Source organism: Trematomus bernacchii, unplaced genomic scaffold (genome assembly GCF_902827165.1).
Source record: "Trematomus bernacchii unplaced genomic scaffold, fTreBer1.1, whole genome shotgun sequence".
Classification (NCBI taxonomy): domain Eukaryota; kingdom Metazoa; phylum Chordata; class Actinopteri; order Perciformes; family Nototheniidae; genus Trematomus; species Trematomus bernacchii.
The window spans coordinates 13,011-30,728 of NW_022987906.1; the positions used below are offsets into that span (position 1 = coordinate 13,011).

A 17,718-nucleotide genomic window follows, 5' to 3' on the forward strand; every position below is an offset into this window, starting at 1 on the left:
CCCCAACAACAGAGCACAAGCTGTCCAGCGTCTCCTGACGTTACGCCACATGCTTAAAAAAAAGCCAGACATGAAGGAACATTTTATCACTTTCATGAGGAAGATCTTTGAGTCTGGTCATGCTGAACCTGCGCTGCCTCTCAGTGAAGAGCAAGAGTGTTGGTATCTACCAATCTTTGGAGTCTATCATCCACGCAAGCCAGGTCAGATTCGAGCGGTGTTCGACTCCAGTGCCAAGCAAGACGGCATCTCACTTAATGACGTTCTGTTGACTGGTCCAGATCTCAACAATACACTCTTGGGTGTCCTCACTCACTTCCGTAAGGAACCTGTTGCTGTAGACATAGAGCAAATGTTCTACTGCTTCAAAGTTTGTGAGGAGCATCGCAACTTCTTACGTTTCCTATGGTTTGAGGACAATGACCCTGCCAAAAGAGTCAAAGAGTATCGCATGACAGTCCACGTGTTTGGCAATAGCGGTTGCCATCTACGGCTTAAGAAGAGCTGCCTGTCAAGACCAGGAGGAACAGGGAAAGGAGGCAAAGCGGTTCATCATGAGGAACTTTTATGTTGACGATGGACTCTCCTCTTTCCATACTGACGACGAGGCCATTCATGTGCTGAAAAAATCAAGAACAATGTTAGCTGATTCAAACATTAGACTACACAAGGTAGCTTCAAACCACAGGAACGTGCTAAAGATCTGAAGGACCTTGAACTAGGAATAGATCCTCTCCCCTTGCAGAGGAGTTTAGGCCTCAGCTGGAACCTTGAAACTGATACATTCACCTTCCTTGTGTCCAGGGAAGAGAAGCCTTTTACGTGGAGTGCTCTCAACAGTCAACAGCCTGTTTGACCCCTTGGGCTTTGTGGCCCCAATAACAGTTCAAGTCAAGGCTTTACTCAGAGAATTCTGTACGGAAAACTGTGAGTGGGATGAACCATTACCTGCCGAAAAAGAGACACAGTGGAAGTCTTGGAAAGACTCACTTATGGAACTTGAGCTACTTCAGATTCCCAGGACTTACTTACCTGTTTCCTTACTATCCACACAGTTCAAATAACTTTGTGTTTGCGGATGCATCCACTACCGCCATCTCTGCAGTGGCCTACCTCAGAGCAATCGATAGTAAGGGACATGTTCACGTTGGATTCTGCATGGGAAAATCTAAACTAGCACCACGTCACACTCGTACTGTGCCTCGTCTGGAACTTTGTGCAGCTGTGCTGGCAGTCGAACTATCTGAGCTGTTGGTAGAAGAGCTGGATATCAAAATTGACACACTGAGGTTCTACACAGACAGTAAAGTTGTGTTGGGCTACATTCACAACAACAACCGGAGGTTCTATGTGTAACAGAGTTACACGCAGACGAAAGTCAACCAGTCCTGAACAGTGGCACTTCATCAGCACAGAGCACAATCCTGCAGATCATGGTACACGGTATGTACCAGCTATGTTCTTAGGAGGTACAAACTGGTTTTCAGGTCCTTCCTTTCTGAAAAAAGATGAAGGAGCACCTCCTCAGGAAAAGATCTTTGGGCTTGTCGAACCGGACTTGGACACAGATGTGCGACCGGTAATTACGACCTTTGCTACAACAACCTCTGAAACGCAGCTAGGTTCACACAGACTTGAGCGCTTTTCCAGCTGGGAGCTACTCACCCAAGCAGTGGCCAAACTTATCTGGAGAGTCAGATCTTGTTCCAGAGGTAAAAAGGGGGATAAGTCAAAAGCAGATGAGCTCATGCAGGCAAAAATAATAATCATCCGCTGCATTCAGCAAGAAGCCTTCAAAGGAGAAATACAGGCTTCTTGCAAGGGCAGAATATACACAGCTGTAATCACCACGCATGTAAATTCTCTCGGCAGGTGAAAAGCCCGGCATGTGATCATGAGGTGCTCTAAATGAGGGGAACAGACCGAAGAAATAATCCCCACATCTGTGCACCAGTTATTGTTTGTCATGACGCACGCACCACCTCCCTTGCTCCTCTCTGAATTAGCAGTCCGATCCTGGCGAAATATAGTGAAGCCTTCTGGAACAATGGCGGAGTCCGGGATAGAGGAGTTGAGCCAAGTCTCAGTGAGAATTAACACGTTACAGTTCTTAATGTCCCGTTGAAGCCGTGACGCGGGCACAGACCTGGTGGCCAGATCGGTTGAGGAGAAAATGAGTTGGGTTATATATATATATATATATATATATATATATATTTACATACATACATACATATATACACAATGACTCCAAGTGGTTCTTTGTGTATGTGCACAACCGCAGACGCAGGTCAAGTAGAATTTCTTCTACTTCTACATCTTGTTGCGCAGTGGATAGAGCCTTGGTGTTTGGATCAGGGGAGCACAGGTTCAAACCCCGCTGCAGTCAGCATGTCGTTGTGTCCCTGAGACACTTCACCACAAAGTGCTCCTGTGGGGATTGTCCACAGTATTGAGTCTGTAAGTCGCTTTGGATCAAAGCGTCTAACAAGTAACATGTCATGTAATAAGATGGAACTTTATTTATCCCCGTGGGGGAATTCAGGCGTTTATAGCAGCAACAGGGTCAGAGTGAAAAGCAGGTTTCACACAAGGTAAAAAATAAAGATAAAATAGAATAAAATACTAATAATAAAACAAAAAGATAAGGTGATGAAGTTATAAAGTGATAAAGTAACTGTTGAAACAAGATGCAAACAGATGAATGTTTATGGATGTTCTTCACAGAGCTCAGGAGTTTGACAGTCTTATTTCCTGTGGGATGAAACTGTCTCTGAGTCTGGAGGTTTTAGTCCTGATGCTGCGGGACCTGCCCACATGCATCTGAAGTCCACGTTTCAGTATTTTCAGTGTTTTTCAGTGTTTTTCAGTGTTTTTCAGTGCAGTATTAGTACTTTTACTCAGGTAAAGTATCTGAATACTCCCTCCAGGACAGCGAGGAGCCGTTCTTGGTGGCGGACCTCCAGTCTGTGATCGATCGTCACCAGCAGTGGCTGACTCTCCTCCCTCGAGTGAAGCCTTTCTACGCCGTGAAGTGCAACAACACCCCCGCCGTGCTGAGGGTCCTGAGAGCGCTGAGCACCGGGTTCGACTGCGCCAGCAAGGTACCAAAGACCATCAGTACTTTAGATCAGGGACCAGTCAAACCCTTCTAGTGATGTTACGTTCGCGAACGATTCGATTATTTTTATCGTTGGTTCACTGCCTGCCATAAATCCACTCGCCTTTACGTGAGCAGTGAAAAAGCTTGATTTTGTGTCCCAAGCGTTTTCTGTGAAGACCCGCCCCTACTCTGATTGGCTAGGTTTAGGCACGAGGAGTGAGATTTTGTGGATTAGGGTTAGCCAATCAGAGGCAGGGTAGGGGCGGGTCTAAACGGAATACACATGAGAGAGAGAAGTCATAACAAGTTAAAGGGAATTAGGTGAAACAAAATTGCATAAATGATCTAACTAACGTACTAACTGTATTAGGTCAGTTGCAAGCAATAGTATTAAGTTGAACCTAATATTTTGTATTTAAACGTAATATTATTGCTTTTATCCAACCTAATACAGTGTGAAATCTGTTGACATTATAGTATGAATGTATTACATGTCTTATACATATAATGTAAAGCGCCGGTTGAGTGAACATGTGTACTGCGTTGGGATTGTTAACCTCTTAAGCCCTGAGCCTGTTTTTCAGGTCTCAGGCTCGAAAATGCCATTCCCAGAACAAATGACAGTATCTTCCCTTCTAAAAGGGTTAAATTAATAATCTTTTTTCTCAAAGTAATGATAAACCTGTGAGTTGGATGTAGAAAAGTCAGAACAATATAGATGTTTTTTATTTTAAAGAAAATTCAGAATTTACATAGTAAAAAACTGTAAATTATAGTGTCCGTCCAAAAATTCCTTTTTACTTATAGTGAAAACTACCCTTGGATGATGGGTTAGTAGACTAAAAGCTTTAGGAATCCAAAGTACAACATATAATAAGTACCCTGTATCAAGATTGATGCAAAACAAGTGAAATCTGACCTTTTTAGCACTTCTGGGGTCATTTGGGTGGAAATGTTTTTTTTCCCATATCTCTGGCCCCCCTTTGTCGATTTTGATGGTTGACACCTCTTTCTGACCGTTAGAGCCAATAGAATCGAAGGGGGATTCCCCCACACACACTCGTTGTAAAACAAAAAGGTGGGGGCTTTGCGCATGTAGTTTTGCATGAGAGTGAAGCTATCTCTAGCTTTGACATCTGGAAACGGAAAAGCAGTTTTAATGCTTATGGATTATCAGAAATCATTTATAAGGGACACAGACACATTGGATTAACCTATGGATTAACTTCAGCAGCGTTTTTATCGTTTTAATGCCATTGAAGACCACTTTTGAGCAGACGACAGAGACAAGGTAACCATGTTAGCATTTTTAGCTACCTAGCGCCACTTGTTTTGATGTCTGTTTTTGTTTATAACGTCGCGATTTCGTATAATTGAGTGATAATGAGGGTATCCTTCGATTCTGTGTCACCTCACGATGTGAATCGATGTCATGGATGTGCAGAAAAGATAAATAATAAGGTTTTGTGAGTGATTTTCGGTGCAGTAATCTGTTGGCATTTTTCGCTCGTTGCTAATTCAGAGACTCAGTGTTAGCATTGTGGGTTTTATTTTGAAAAAAAAAAAAAAAGATCAGTTAGATGAGTTTCTTCCCGTTACATGGATATAAAACATTCATAGTTTATTAAATGAACATGCCCTCAGACACTGTTTCCTGCAAGATGTTGCGGCAGTGCCCCGGTACCGGAGTCTCTCTGGCTTAACAGGTTAAGTATATTTACCTGTGTGTCTGCGGGTGCAGGTCAGTGTCATCTGTACCAACAGAGCAGATCTTACAGTCAGGTCCTTGCTCTCTAACACCCTGATCCAGTTTGAACTGGTTTCACTACAACATCTATAAGAAAGCTGCAGCTAATTCAGAACGCTGCTAAGAAAGTGGATCAGTCCAGTTCTGAAGTCTTTACACTGGTTCCTCACTGACACTAAGAAAGTGGATCAGTCCAGTTCTGAAGTCTTTACACTGGTTCCTCACTGACACTAAGAAAGTGGATCAGTCCAGTTCTGAAGTCTTTACACTGGTTCCTCACTAACACTAAGAAAGTGGATCAGTCCAGTTCTGAAGTCTTTACACTGGTTCCTCACTAACACTAAGAAAGTGGATCAGTCCAGTTCTGAAGTCTTTACACTGGTTCCTCACTGACACTAAGAAAGAGGATCAGTCCAGTTCTGAAGTCTTTACACTGGTTCCTCACTGACACTAAGAAAGAGGATCAGTCCAGTTCTGAAGTCTTTACACTGGTTCCTCACTGACACTAAGAAAGAGGATCAGTCCAGTTCTGAAGTCTTTACACTGGTTCCTCACTGACACTAAGAAAGAGGATCAGTCCTGTTCTGAAGTCTTTACACTGGTTCCTCACTAACACTAAGAAAGAGGATCAGTCCAGTTCTGAGGTCTTTACACTGGTTCCTCACTAACACTAAGAAAGTGGATCAGTCCTGTTCTGAAGTCTTTACACTGGTTCCTCACTAACACTAAGAAAGAGGATCAGTCCAGTTCTGAAGTCTTTACACTGGTTCCTCACTAACACTAAGAAAGTGGATCAGTCCAGTTCTGAAGTCTTTACACTGGTTCCTCACTAACACTAAGAAAGTGGATCAGTCCAGTTCTGAAGTCTTTACACTGGTTCCTCACTAACACTAAGAAAGAGGATCAGTCCTGTTCTGAAGTCTTTACACTGGTTCCTCACTGACACTAATAAAGAGGATCAGTCCAGTTCTGAGGTCTTTGCACTGGTTCCTCACTAACACTAAGAAAGTGGATCAGTCCAGTTCTGAAGTCTTTACACTGGTTCCTCACTAACACTAAGAAAGAGGATCAGTCCTGTTCTGAAGTCTTTACACTGGTTCCTCACTGACACTAAGAAAGAGGATCAGTCCAGTTCTGAAGTCTTTACACTGGTTCCTCACTAACACTAAGAAAGTGGATCAGTCCAGTTCTGAGGTCTTTACACTGGTTCCTCACTGACACTAAGAAAGTGGATCAGTCCTGTTCTGAAGTCTTTGCACTGGTTCCTCACTAACACTAAGAAAGAGGATCAGTCCAGTTCTGAAGTCTTTGCACTGGTTCCTCACTAACACTAAGAAAGAGGATCAGTCCAGTTCTGAGGTCTTTGCACTGGTTCCTCACTAAAGGCCCTGACACACCAAACTGACACCAAAGAACCCGATTGTTGTGTCGCCACAACATAACAGATCAGCCTCAGCCTGGATTAGAGATGCTCTAACATGGAGGACAGACAACAAACAGTGAGAGAGTAAAGAGTTCAGAAGTAACAGCCATTAATTTCCAACGGAGAAGAAGAAGGGGGGGGGGGGGTTTCCATCATCTCTATATTCATCAATAAAGTCCCCTACACACCAAACAAACACCAAAGAACACGTCCCGACGGACCCGACTGTTGTGTCGCCTCACGTCTCCTGCGTCTTGGCCAAACAGTCGCACTGGAACACACCGCAACGACTTCAGCCGACGGCCAAGTAGCACGTACGCACTCTCCTTACCAGCAGGCGGCGGTAGTGTGTATTCGTCATTCAAAAGAGGCAACTGGAAGACAGACTGCGTGATATATACAAACAACAAATAGCGTGCGTTCCATTTTCCCTCTCGTCCATCACAGACGGTTTCACAAAGCGACTTATCGAAAACATGTTTAGTGCGGTACTGGAGAATGAAAAATAATAGCCGTCTGTGTGTGCCTTCTTCACTTCCGTTTCGCTTCTCATGCACTGATTCGCTAAGCTGAACAGCCAATCAGAGTGATTTCTTTTGCCGACAGCCTCCTGATTCAACATGTTGAATCGGGAGCGGAAAATCCAGGCTGAAGACTTTGCTTTTTGCCGCTGCTTTTAATTGAACTATTCACATCTTAAACTGCACTATAACTTTTATTCATGTATTTTTTCTTTTAATGTTTATTTTATTATCTTTGCTTTTTAATGACTGTTTTTAAATGCCATTTTCTTAACCTGTTAAGCCCGAGAGACCCCGGTACCGGGGCACTGCCGCAACATCTTGCAGGAAACAGTGTCTGAGGGCATGTTCATTTAATAAACTATGAATGTTTTATATCCATGTTTCCAGATGTCATATCCAGTGGTGACTGGTCATTAGGGGCAGGTGGCAGACGATGGCAGATGGCAGGTGGCAGCTGACACTAGGTGGGGCACAGCCCCACCTAGTGTCAGCAGAAAGTATTACAAATAATGATTACAAAAAATGCAAAAAAAAAAAATATAAATATATAAAATATATTTTAAGATCATGTTTAATCATCTGATTCGTCTGTACATTGCTGTTTTAGTCTGTGTTCTTCTAATTAGTGTCTACAGTCACAGTGTGTGCCTATTGATCTGTTTAGAGCCATGTGGGACAAAACCTGATCATGCCCCTCCCTCTCACTGTCTAAGTGAACGGTGACTGTAAAAACTACACTGCGCATGCTCAGAGTATTTTCCTATTTAATGTGTGTGGCAAAAAAATAATGACCATAGGGGCACTGAGCTGCCATCCCCACCATACGTCATCTCACATCATTCAGAGCTGATTGGCTGTAAGTACGTGTGCCGCGAAAAGTGTGGTGTGTGAAGAGGAGACGAGAGAGCTGCAGTGACGCGTCCTAAAACCAGGAAGTAAACTGCGCATGGCTTCCCTCGACAAAAAAGCAATGAGGTTTCTCCATAGGATTTTAGAAAATAGCTCGAAATAAGATCTGTGGGAAACGTACCTGTTAGATAAATGCACGTTTTGTTCAGCCGGATAACATCCACATGTCTACCCTACTTTTATAATTTTTTAATCATAAATCTATCGATTAGATTTATGATAGACTTTTGAAACTACAAGAAGATAAGGAGGACTTTTACAAAAAAGTAATAGACATTTTTGTCCAGAAGGATAGGCACACATTCGTGTCTTTTACGTGCTTACGTAGTGACGTGATTCAAGATGGCGCCTGTGTCGGCCCGCCGCTCGCTCAGCTCTCTACCTTTAGCTATCCTGTTTTTGTTTTATGTTTGTCAGAATGTCTCTGCTCTGCTCGTCTATGATCGCCAAGCTCTCCTCCACCTCAGACCCTCACTGGAGTTGATATTGCTGCCCAAACCTACATCTGGCAACCATAAATCGTCCCCCTCCCCTCTACTGTCGAATATCCCCACCTACCTGCGCCGATTGCCCTGCATCCTGCCTCGCCGAAAGCGCTTTCGACGACGGGGAAAGCGTGGTGGTGCACTGGTCCATCTGAAGGCATACCTGACGGCTTCTTCTGGGACTTATCCACGCCTCGGATGTCATGGCCCTCCCGCTGCACGCCATGTGAGGGATCGATGGATTCGCCCCGTTTTTCCGGAGCTGCGGACTCTGCTGTGCCCACTGGCAGCTCCTCCTGCCCGACTGACTGCTCTCGGCCCGCGCGGCGTTCAACACGCACATCTTCGTCAGCTGAGACGCACTACACCTTCGGCAAGCCCGGAGCGAAAACTTTGCATGGCTTTGCTAAATGCTAGGTCGATAGCAAACAAAACGTTCCTGCTAAACGACTTCTTCACCTCTCGTGAACTGGATTTTATGTTCTTGATGGAGACCTGGGTCCACGCTGGCGAGTATACACCGTTCTCTGAACTTCTTCCTCCTGACTGTACATTCTTCAGCTCCCCCCGTGCCACTGGCCATGGTGGGGGCATAGCATCAGTGTTTAGAGCTAGCCTCCAATGCCGATTGCTTCACCCTGTATCTAGCTATGCTAGCTTTGAGTTGCAGCTTTTTGAACTGAACCCGGCCTCGCCTATACTCTGCGCAGTCGTGTATCGTCCGCCAAAGTGTAATAAGGATTTCATAAATAACTTTTCTGACTTTCTGTCCGGGATCATGGTGAAATATGATCGTGTTTTGATCTCCGGAGACTTCAATGTCCACGTGTGTTGCGAGTCCAAACCTCTGGTTAGGGACTTTTTAAATCTCCTTGATTCCTTTGGTCTCGTTCAGGCCGTGGCCCAACACACGAAAAAGGACACACTTTGGACTTAGTATTATCGTTTGGACTGTCTGTATCTGTGGATGAAATAAGTGCAGCAACGCGTATCTCAGACCATTTACCGGTTCTGTTTACAACCTCCATCCCTTCCGAAGGAGTCGAATCACGTGCCCCGGCGCGTCGTCTGCGTTCGATTAACCCCTTGACTGCCTCACAGTTCTCTGATGTTTTTAATGCTTCTCCGATCTGTAAATTAGATGTGAACTGTGCTTTTAATGCTGATGAGCTTATCTCCATGTTTGACTCGACATGTACACTAATACTGGATTCTGTTGCTCCTTTTACGCTTAGACGCACCAAAGTTCTATCAGAGCCGTGGCTCAATGACTGTACTCGTGCTCTCAGTCGCGCTTGCAGGCGTGCAGAGAGAAAATGGAAAAAGGATAAATTCCGTGTCTCCTTAGAAATAAACGGCAACATTCTGTGCCCAGCTGTCCTCGACCACTTTGAGCCTCTTCTCTCTCGGATGTAGTCAAGCACCTGCGGCCGACAAACTGCACCTCAGACAGCATTCCCTCTCGCCTTCTCAGAGATGTTTTTGATTCAGTTGGAGCAAGTATTTTATTACTTTTAAACACCTCTCTTACCTCAGGATGTGTCCCAGCTGCCTTCAAACATGCCGTGGTTAAGCCACTACTTCAAAAGAAAAATCTCGACCCCTCCATTCTCGCAAATGTTAGGCCCATCTCCCAGCTACCTTTTTTATCTAAAGCCCTGGAGCGAGTAGTCTACGCCCAGCTGCAGTCTTTTTTAACCCTCCATGGAATCCATGAAAAGTTTCAGTCTGGCTTCAAACCCATGCACAGCACTGAAACAGCCCTTTTAAGAGTTTTTAATGATCTGCTCCTAGCCGCCGACTCAGGCAGCCCAGCTGTCTTGGTGCTGTTAGACCTGACAGCTGCCTTTGACACTGTGGACCATAGCATCCTGCTGTCACGGCTTGAACAGTCCGCTGGCATCACAGGCTCGGCCCTTGCATGGTTCAGGTCCTACCTGACAGACCGTAGCTTCTCGGTACAGCTAGGTGCCTTCTCCTCTGCCAAAGCCCCTCTTACCTGTGGGGTTCCCCAAGGCTCGATTCTGGGCCCCATCCTTTTTCTACAGTACATACTGCCCCTAGGTTCAATTCTCACTAAACATAATATTCCCTTCCACTGCTACGCCGACAATGTACAGATATATCTGCCTCTAAAAGCAAATGTCAAACACTCACTACAGCAGTTGATGGACTGCTTAGCAGAGATAAAATCCTGGCTGAGCAAAAACTTTCTCAACCTCAACGAGAGCAAGACTGAGGTCATCTTTTTTGGACCGCAACCTCCAGCCTCTCCGGTTGATATTCTGGGGTCTCTCAAAAAAAACATCCTCCCCTCGGTCATGAACCTTGGAGTGACCTTCACCAGCACTTTTAAATTCGACAAGCAGATCAGCACTGTAGTCAAATCCTGCTTTTTTTAAATAAGACTATTGGCCAAAACCAAGTCGTATTTATCTTTTAATGACTTAGAAAGGGTTATTAACGCCTTTGTTACCTCGAGACTGGACTATTGCAACGTTCTGTATGTGGGTATGGACCAGGCCTCAATTAAACGCCTGCAGCTAGTCCAGAACGCAGCTGCACGTTTGCTGACTGGCCACAAAAAGCGTGACCACATCACCCCTATTCTGGCCTCACTGCACTGGCTTCCAGTTCGGTTCAGAATTGATTTTAAAATCCTTTTATTTGTTTTTAAAGCACTAAATGGGCTGGCTCCGGCCTATATAGCTGAACTCCTCCAGCGCTACACCCCAGCCAGAGCTTTAAGGTCTGCTGACCAGCTGCTGCTGGTAGTGCCCAAGACCAGGCTTAAAACCAGAGGGCACCGAGCCTTCGCAGCAGCTGGCCCTAGGCTCTGGAACACTCTGCCCCTCCATGTGAGGTCGGCCCAGACCCTAGGGGTTTTTAAATCACTCACCGAGTCCAAACGATGACCTTTGACAGCGAGGAAGAGCTCAGAAAGATCTCTCTCTGTCACCCCAAGGCCAGGTGAGCACACCTGTTCTGGTTTCTGTTAGCATTAGCATTAGCAGTACAGTAACTATGTACATTTACTCCTGTACTGTACTTCAGGGCAATTTTGAGGTACTTGTACTTTACTTGAGTATTTCAATGTAGGGAAAACTAAATTGATCGTCATTTGGTCGCCCCCCTGCAGATTGGTGCTCCGGATCGCGGTGGATGACTCCGATTCGCTGTTGAGACTCAGCGCTAAGTTTGGTGCTGGTCTGGGATTGGTGGAGAAGCTGCTGGGTCTCGCTGTAGATCTGGACCTCACAGTGATTGGCGTCAGCTTCCACGTGGGCAGCGGCTGCACCGGGAGTCAGGCCTTCCAGAAAGCCATCGCCGACGCACGACAAGTCTTCGACATCGCCGTGAGTCATCATCTTTTGGTCGACAACTGTCTCTGTTGTTGGAAAGTTACCTAAAATGTTTTATGGTTTTATTTGAACAATTATTTTATCTTTTTTATTTAACCTTTATTTAACCAGATAAAAGTATCGAGATAAAATCTCATTTTCAATGCTGACCTGGCCAAGAAGGCAATGTGTACACATGACCCGTGAACAATGTGATCACATCCTTCTGATGTTACTGCAGATCTGCTGTAAGCTAGCTAGCTAACGTAGCTAACCTAGTCGTTTCAGATACACTGACAAACACTTACAGTTAAGAGACGACTAACTCTGAGACAGTTGTTCAGCTTTATAATCCTGAACGTCACCAAGCGCTGTTTTCGCAATGTGACTCTTTGTTTCAGAGTGTGTTTCAGAGTGTGTGTGTGTGTGTGTGCGTGTGTGTGTGTGCGTGTGTGTTTCAGAGTGTGTTGATGTGTGTGTGTGTGTATGTGTTTCAGAGTGTGTTGATGTGTGTGTGTGTGTGTGTGTGTGTGTGTGTGTGTGTGTGTGTGTGTGTGTGTGTGTGCATGTGTGTTTCAGAGTGTGTTGATGTGTGTGTGTGTGTATGTGTTTCAGAGTGTGTTGATGTGTGTGTGTGTGTGTGTGTGTGTGTGTGTGTGTGTGCGTGCGTGTGTGTGTGTGCGTGTGTGTTTCAGAGTGTGTTGATGTGTGTGTGTGTGTATGTGTTTCAGAGTGTGTTGATGTGTGTGTGTGTGTGTGGTGTGTGTGTGTGTGTGTGTGTGTGAGTGTGTGTGTGTGTGTGTGTGTGTGTGTGTGTGAGTGTGTGTGTGTGTGTGTGTGTGTGTGTGTGTTTCAGAGTGTGTGTTGATGTGTGTGTGAGTGTGTGTGTGTGTGTGTGTGTGTGTGTGTGTGTGTGTGTTTCAGAGTGTGTGTTGATGTGTGTGTGTGTGTGTGTGTGTGTGTTTCAGAGTGTGTTGGGCGTTCAGATAAGTCTCCTGGATATCGGCGGTGGGTCGAATTTCACATCAAGTTTGAAGAGGTAAACTGAGTCAGAAATATTCAGAAGTTCTTCAAGGCAGCGTTCCAGTGACTAAAGTGTTAGCAGATCTAGACTTATACCTTTTGTCTCTCTGCAGCAGAAAGGTGACCGTTCTCACAGTTCAGGTTTAGCCATTCATCTCGGCGTAATTTATTAGATGCACACAGGTCAAGAGACATGAGAACTGACAAAGAAGGGGCGTGACTCCAACTGTCATATACCCCAGGTAGTGACATCACAATCATGGAGTCATACAATATACACAGGGGTGCACATAACTGGTACGCAGGTACGCATGCGCGGCACAAATCTGAATTGCGTAACGTCACTTGTGTCACTACGCGCCTTTGCGTACCTCAAAACATCAAAACAAAACACATATTTCGTCTACACGTGTTTCTTGTCAACACTCAATGGAGTAAACTACTAGGCATGTCAAAAAACCCAAAGACATTAAGCAGCTACGTTGCCGTTTCGCTCCCTGCAAAAAATCTTTCTATGACTGATTGAACTGGAGCTGGGTGAGCCGCGCAGGACATAACCGACGGACCTGTGAAGCTTTCCAGGAGGCAGAGGCTTAGATCACTGGACGACAGAGTTGGTCGCCGTGTGCACAGACAGGGTTAACGTCGGTATAAACAACAGAATTGTGCCAAAAGTCCGCCAACTGGCTGCGGTGGGAGACTCCCCTGTGCACATTCTGTGCCCCGCGCACACACTGGAGAACTGCGCAAAATCATCTGATCACAACGTTCACGCTCTGTGGTCAAGCTGCTGCAGTTTTATTTACACCAAAGTGGAGTGAAACACACAGCTGCAAACTTACTCAGGGTGTTATGGAAGAGTTTGAAATCAGACAGAGGTGGAATAAGTACTCAGATCTTGTGTAGGAATACTCTGTTACAGTAAAAGTCCTGCATTCAAAATGTTACTCAAGTAAAATTAGAAAAGTATTATCAAAATATAGTGAAAGTAGAGACAGTAAAAGTAGTCATTGTGCAGATTGGTCCATTTCAGAATAATATATATGATATGTTTTATAATGATTGATCATGAAAGTGTTCTCAAAGCTGGTAAAGGTGCAGCTAGTTTGAATGACTTTGTATACTGCAGGGTAGCTTGTGGATTTACTCCAGGTGGAACTAAAGTCTGATTTAACACTTGGTTATATTTCACATCATTCATCCACATCTGAGAAGTAACTAAAGGTATTAAATACATGTAGTGGAGTAGAAGTAGAAGTACAAAGTAGCATAAAATAGAAATACTCAAGTCAACTACAAGTATCTCAAAATTGTACTTGAGTAAATAAGTGTGCTTTGTTACTTCCCACATTTGAAATCAGATATGACTTCAAGTCATGTGATCATTTCTTAGTATTTGATCCTTCAACTTGGCCTCAGGAAATGCAAGGACTTCACAGTTTTGGCAACAAGTTTTGGAGAAAGCAAATCGGAGGCTTAAAAAGAGACAGGGAGGTGCATCTTCATCATCTTCATCATCTAGCATGCAAGAAGTGTAAATAGAGGACAGTGAAGGAGACACTGAGGAGGACCACGCTTCGTGTGGGGTGAGTACCAAACGCTGTCTCTTGGTACTCATCTGAGTAACTCACTAAAAAAGTTATGTGCACCCCTGAATATACATATCTCTGTATGTTATACCTCAACAAAAAGTAATGACTTCCCAGTAGGAGGGCGGGACCATTACAGGTCCTTCTGGAACATATTGTGTTATATCTCTAATACCAACCACATTATTGGTCTGTATCTCCTCCGCCTTCATACGCTGATAATAATTATAATAGATTTGATCTATAAAGGCTCTCAAGGCTCTCAAGGCTCTCAAGGTTGCAGCACAAAAAACTAAAACAAAACAAAAGTCCCAAAACATGACAATATAATCAATAACAACAGAAATACAGAGGCGCCTTAACTAAAGCCTTAACTAAAGCCTTAACTAAAGCCTTAACTAAAGCCTTAACTAAAGCCTTAACTAAAGCCTTAACTTGCCACAAAAAAACTGTTATTATTTTGACTTCTGTTTCAGACGAGGGAGTCACACTTTAGAATCCAAACATTGAATTAGTTTTTACACTAAACTCATATTTGGGAATGTATAGCTGTATATAATATGTAGCTGTGTGAAAAGTAAAAATGATCTCAACAAAGTTTTTAAAATAATCACTCTGAAGGTAGAAAGCTAACGGTTGCTAGCTTGTTAGATACATAGCTCATGTTCTGTCAGCTTGTCAGATACATTGCTAAAGGATAGAATAAAGGATCATTTACTTTAAGTTTCCTGTTATTTAAACATCTGTTTGCATATTGTGAGTCCTCTGAATAACTTGAATGTGTGTTCCAGACTGTGAGGAGAGCGGCCCTGGTGGACAGATGATGTATTACATCAACGATGGAGTGTATGGATCCCTGAGCTGCATCGTCAACGACCCGGCTCACCCCCCCATCCAGCTGCTTCCTCACAGGGTGAACACCCCGTCTACACCCCGTATTCACACCGTCTACACCCCGTCTACACCCCGTATTCACACCGTCTACACCCCGTCTACACCCCGTCTACACCCCGTATTCACATCGTCTACACACCGTCTACACCCCGTCTACACCCCGTCTACACCCCGTATTCACATCGTCTACACACCGTCTACACCCCGTCTACACCCCGTCTACACCCCGTATTCACATCGTCTACACACCGTCTACACCCCGTCTACACCCCGTATTCACACCGTCTACACCCCGTCTACACCCCGTATACACCCCGTCTACACCCCGTCTACACCCCGTATTCACACCGTCTACACCCCGTATTCACACCGTCTACACCCCGTGTACACCCCGTATACACCCCGTCTACACCCCGTATTCACATCGTCTACACACCGTATACACCCCGTCTACACCCCGTCTACACCCCGTATTCACATCGTCTACACACCGTCTACACCCCGTCTACACCCCGTATTCACACCGTCTACACCCCGTCTACACCCCGTATACACCCCGTCTACACCCCGTCTACACCCCGTATTCACACCGTCTACACACCGTCTACACCCCGTATTCACACCGTCTACACCCCGTGTACACCCCGTATACACCCCGTCTACACCCCGTCTACACCCCGTATTCACACCGTCTACACACCGTCTACACCCCGTATTCACACCGTCTACACTCCGTCTACACCCTGTATTCACAACGTCTACACCCCGTCTACACCCCGTCTACACCCCGTATTCACACCGTCTACACCCCGTATTCACACCGTCTACACCCCGTCTACACCCCGTCTACACCCCGTATTCACACCGTCTACACCCCGTATTCACACCGTCTACACCCCGTCTACACCCCGTCTACACCCCGTATACACCCCGTCTACACCCCGTATTCACACCGTCTACACCCCGTCTACACCCCGTATTCACACCGTCTACACCCCGTCTACACCCCGTATTCACACCGTCTACACCCCGTATTCACACCGTCTACACCCCGTATTCACACCGTCTACACCCCGTATACACCCCGTCTACACCCCGTCTACACACCGTATACACCCCGTCTACACACCGTATACACCCCGTCTACACCCCGTCTACACACCGTATACACCGCGTCTACACCCCGTCTACACCTTGTCTACACCCCGTCTACACACCGTATACACCCCGTATACACACCGTCTACACCCCGTATACACACCGTATACACCCCGTATTCACCCCGTATACACACCGTATACACACCGTATACACACCGTCTACACCCCGTCTACACACCGTATACACACCGTCTACACACCGTATACACACCGTATACACACCGTCTACACACCGTATACACACCGTATACACATCGTATACACACCGTATACACACCGTCTACACCCCGTCTACACACCGTATACACACCGTCTACATCAGAGGGGTCAAACTCAATTTCATCGCGGGTGTTAGAAAAACTTCCATTTTTACTTTTTAAATGCAGTAGGTGGACACCAGGTTCATTTAACAGAAAAACGGTTTGCTGTTTGTAAACCAGATCATTCTGTAAAGCCTAAATATAAGAGGACACATTTCTGAGCCTAGATATCTTGGTTATTCACAATACACTTAAGTAAAAACATCTTATTGATATTTATTTTCTCTTTGCATTGCATTTGAAGTGTATAGGTAATCCAAAGGTACGACGTACTGTAGCGCTGCTCTCCTCTATACTGAATGATAAAGGTGTCAATTCTCGTCTGTATTTCATATTTAAATCCTTGTCTGTAGGCCGTGGGGGTCGGCGAGGTGAGGTACTGCTCGGTGGTCTGGGGTCCGACCTGCGACAGCTTTGATAAAGTGTCGGACAGCGCCATGATTCCTGAGCTGCAGGTGGGCGACTGGCTGCTCGTCCACCACATGGGGGCGTACTCTGTCTCTCTGAGCACCGACTTCAACGGCTTTGAAAGAGCCAAGGTTTTCCCCGTGGTGACGGAGGAGACGAGGCGCCTCTTAGAGCTCCGTCACACCTCAGTGAAGAAACAACCTGGAGACACTTCTGTTGGACAAAAGGAATATTGTGCTCTGTAAACTCACTGCATATGCTGGCCACTATGCCTCTCTTCCAATTCACAGCTTCATCCCTTCCACCCTTAATCCCTAAATCCCTGCACCCATTCACCCCTCCCTCCTTACGTCTTTCTTCACCCTCCTTCACCCCTCCCTCCTTACGTCTTTCTTCACCCTCCTTCACTCCTCTCTCCTTACGTCTTTCTTCACCCCTCCCTTCCTAGATCCCTTCACCCTTGTATGCCTTCACCCCTACATCCTTTTATCCCTCCTTCCCTACATCCCTTCACCTAATCATCCCTCCCTTCTTAGATCCCATAAACACTTCATCCCTCCCTTCCTCCCTCCCTTCACTCGTCTTTTCCTTTAAAGACCTTTACCTTGTTCCACAGCCTTTAAAGCTTTCATTCATCAAAAAAATTGAAAAAGGTAAAACAATAAATTCCTGAAAAATGTTAAAAGTTCAAATAATGTTCCTTTGACTCGTCTGAGATATTTAATCAACAGGTGTTTCAACAAAGAGCAGCCACACTTCAGGATAGAAGCAGAAATCATGTTCTTTATTGTG

General features: G+C 45.3%; 1 protein-coding gene across 1 annotated transcript; it reads left to right on the forward strand.

Annotated features, from left to right (window-relative positions):
- The first annotated feature begins 1,456 nt into the window (after positions 1–1,456).
- On the forward strand, positions 1,457–17,605 carry LOC117470214 (ornithine decarboxylase-like). The gene is made up of 7 exons (XM_034114897.1): positions 1,457–1,579; positions 2,931–3,104; positions 11,091–11,161; positions 11,331–11,547; positions 12,501–12,561; positions 14,936–15,057; positions 16,872–17,605. Exons 1-7 carry the CDS (start codon positions 1,457–1,459, stop codon positions 17,169–17,171), a joined length of 1,068 nt encoding a protein of 355 aa, XP_033970788.1. The 3' UTR covers positions 17,172–17,605.
- The last annotated feature ends 113 nt before the right edge of the window (positions 17,606–17,718 follow it).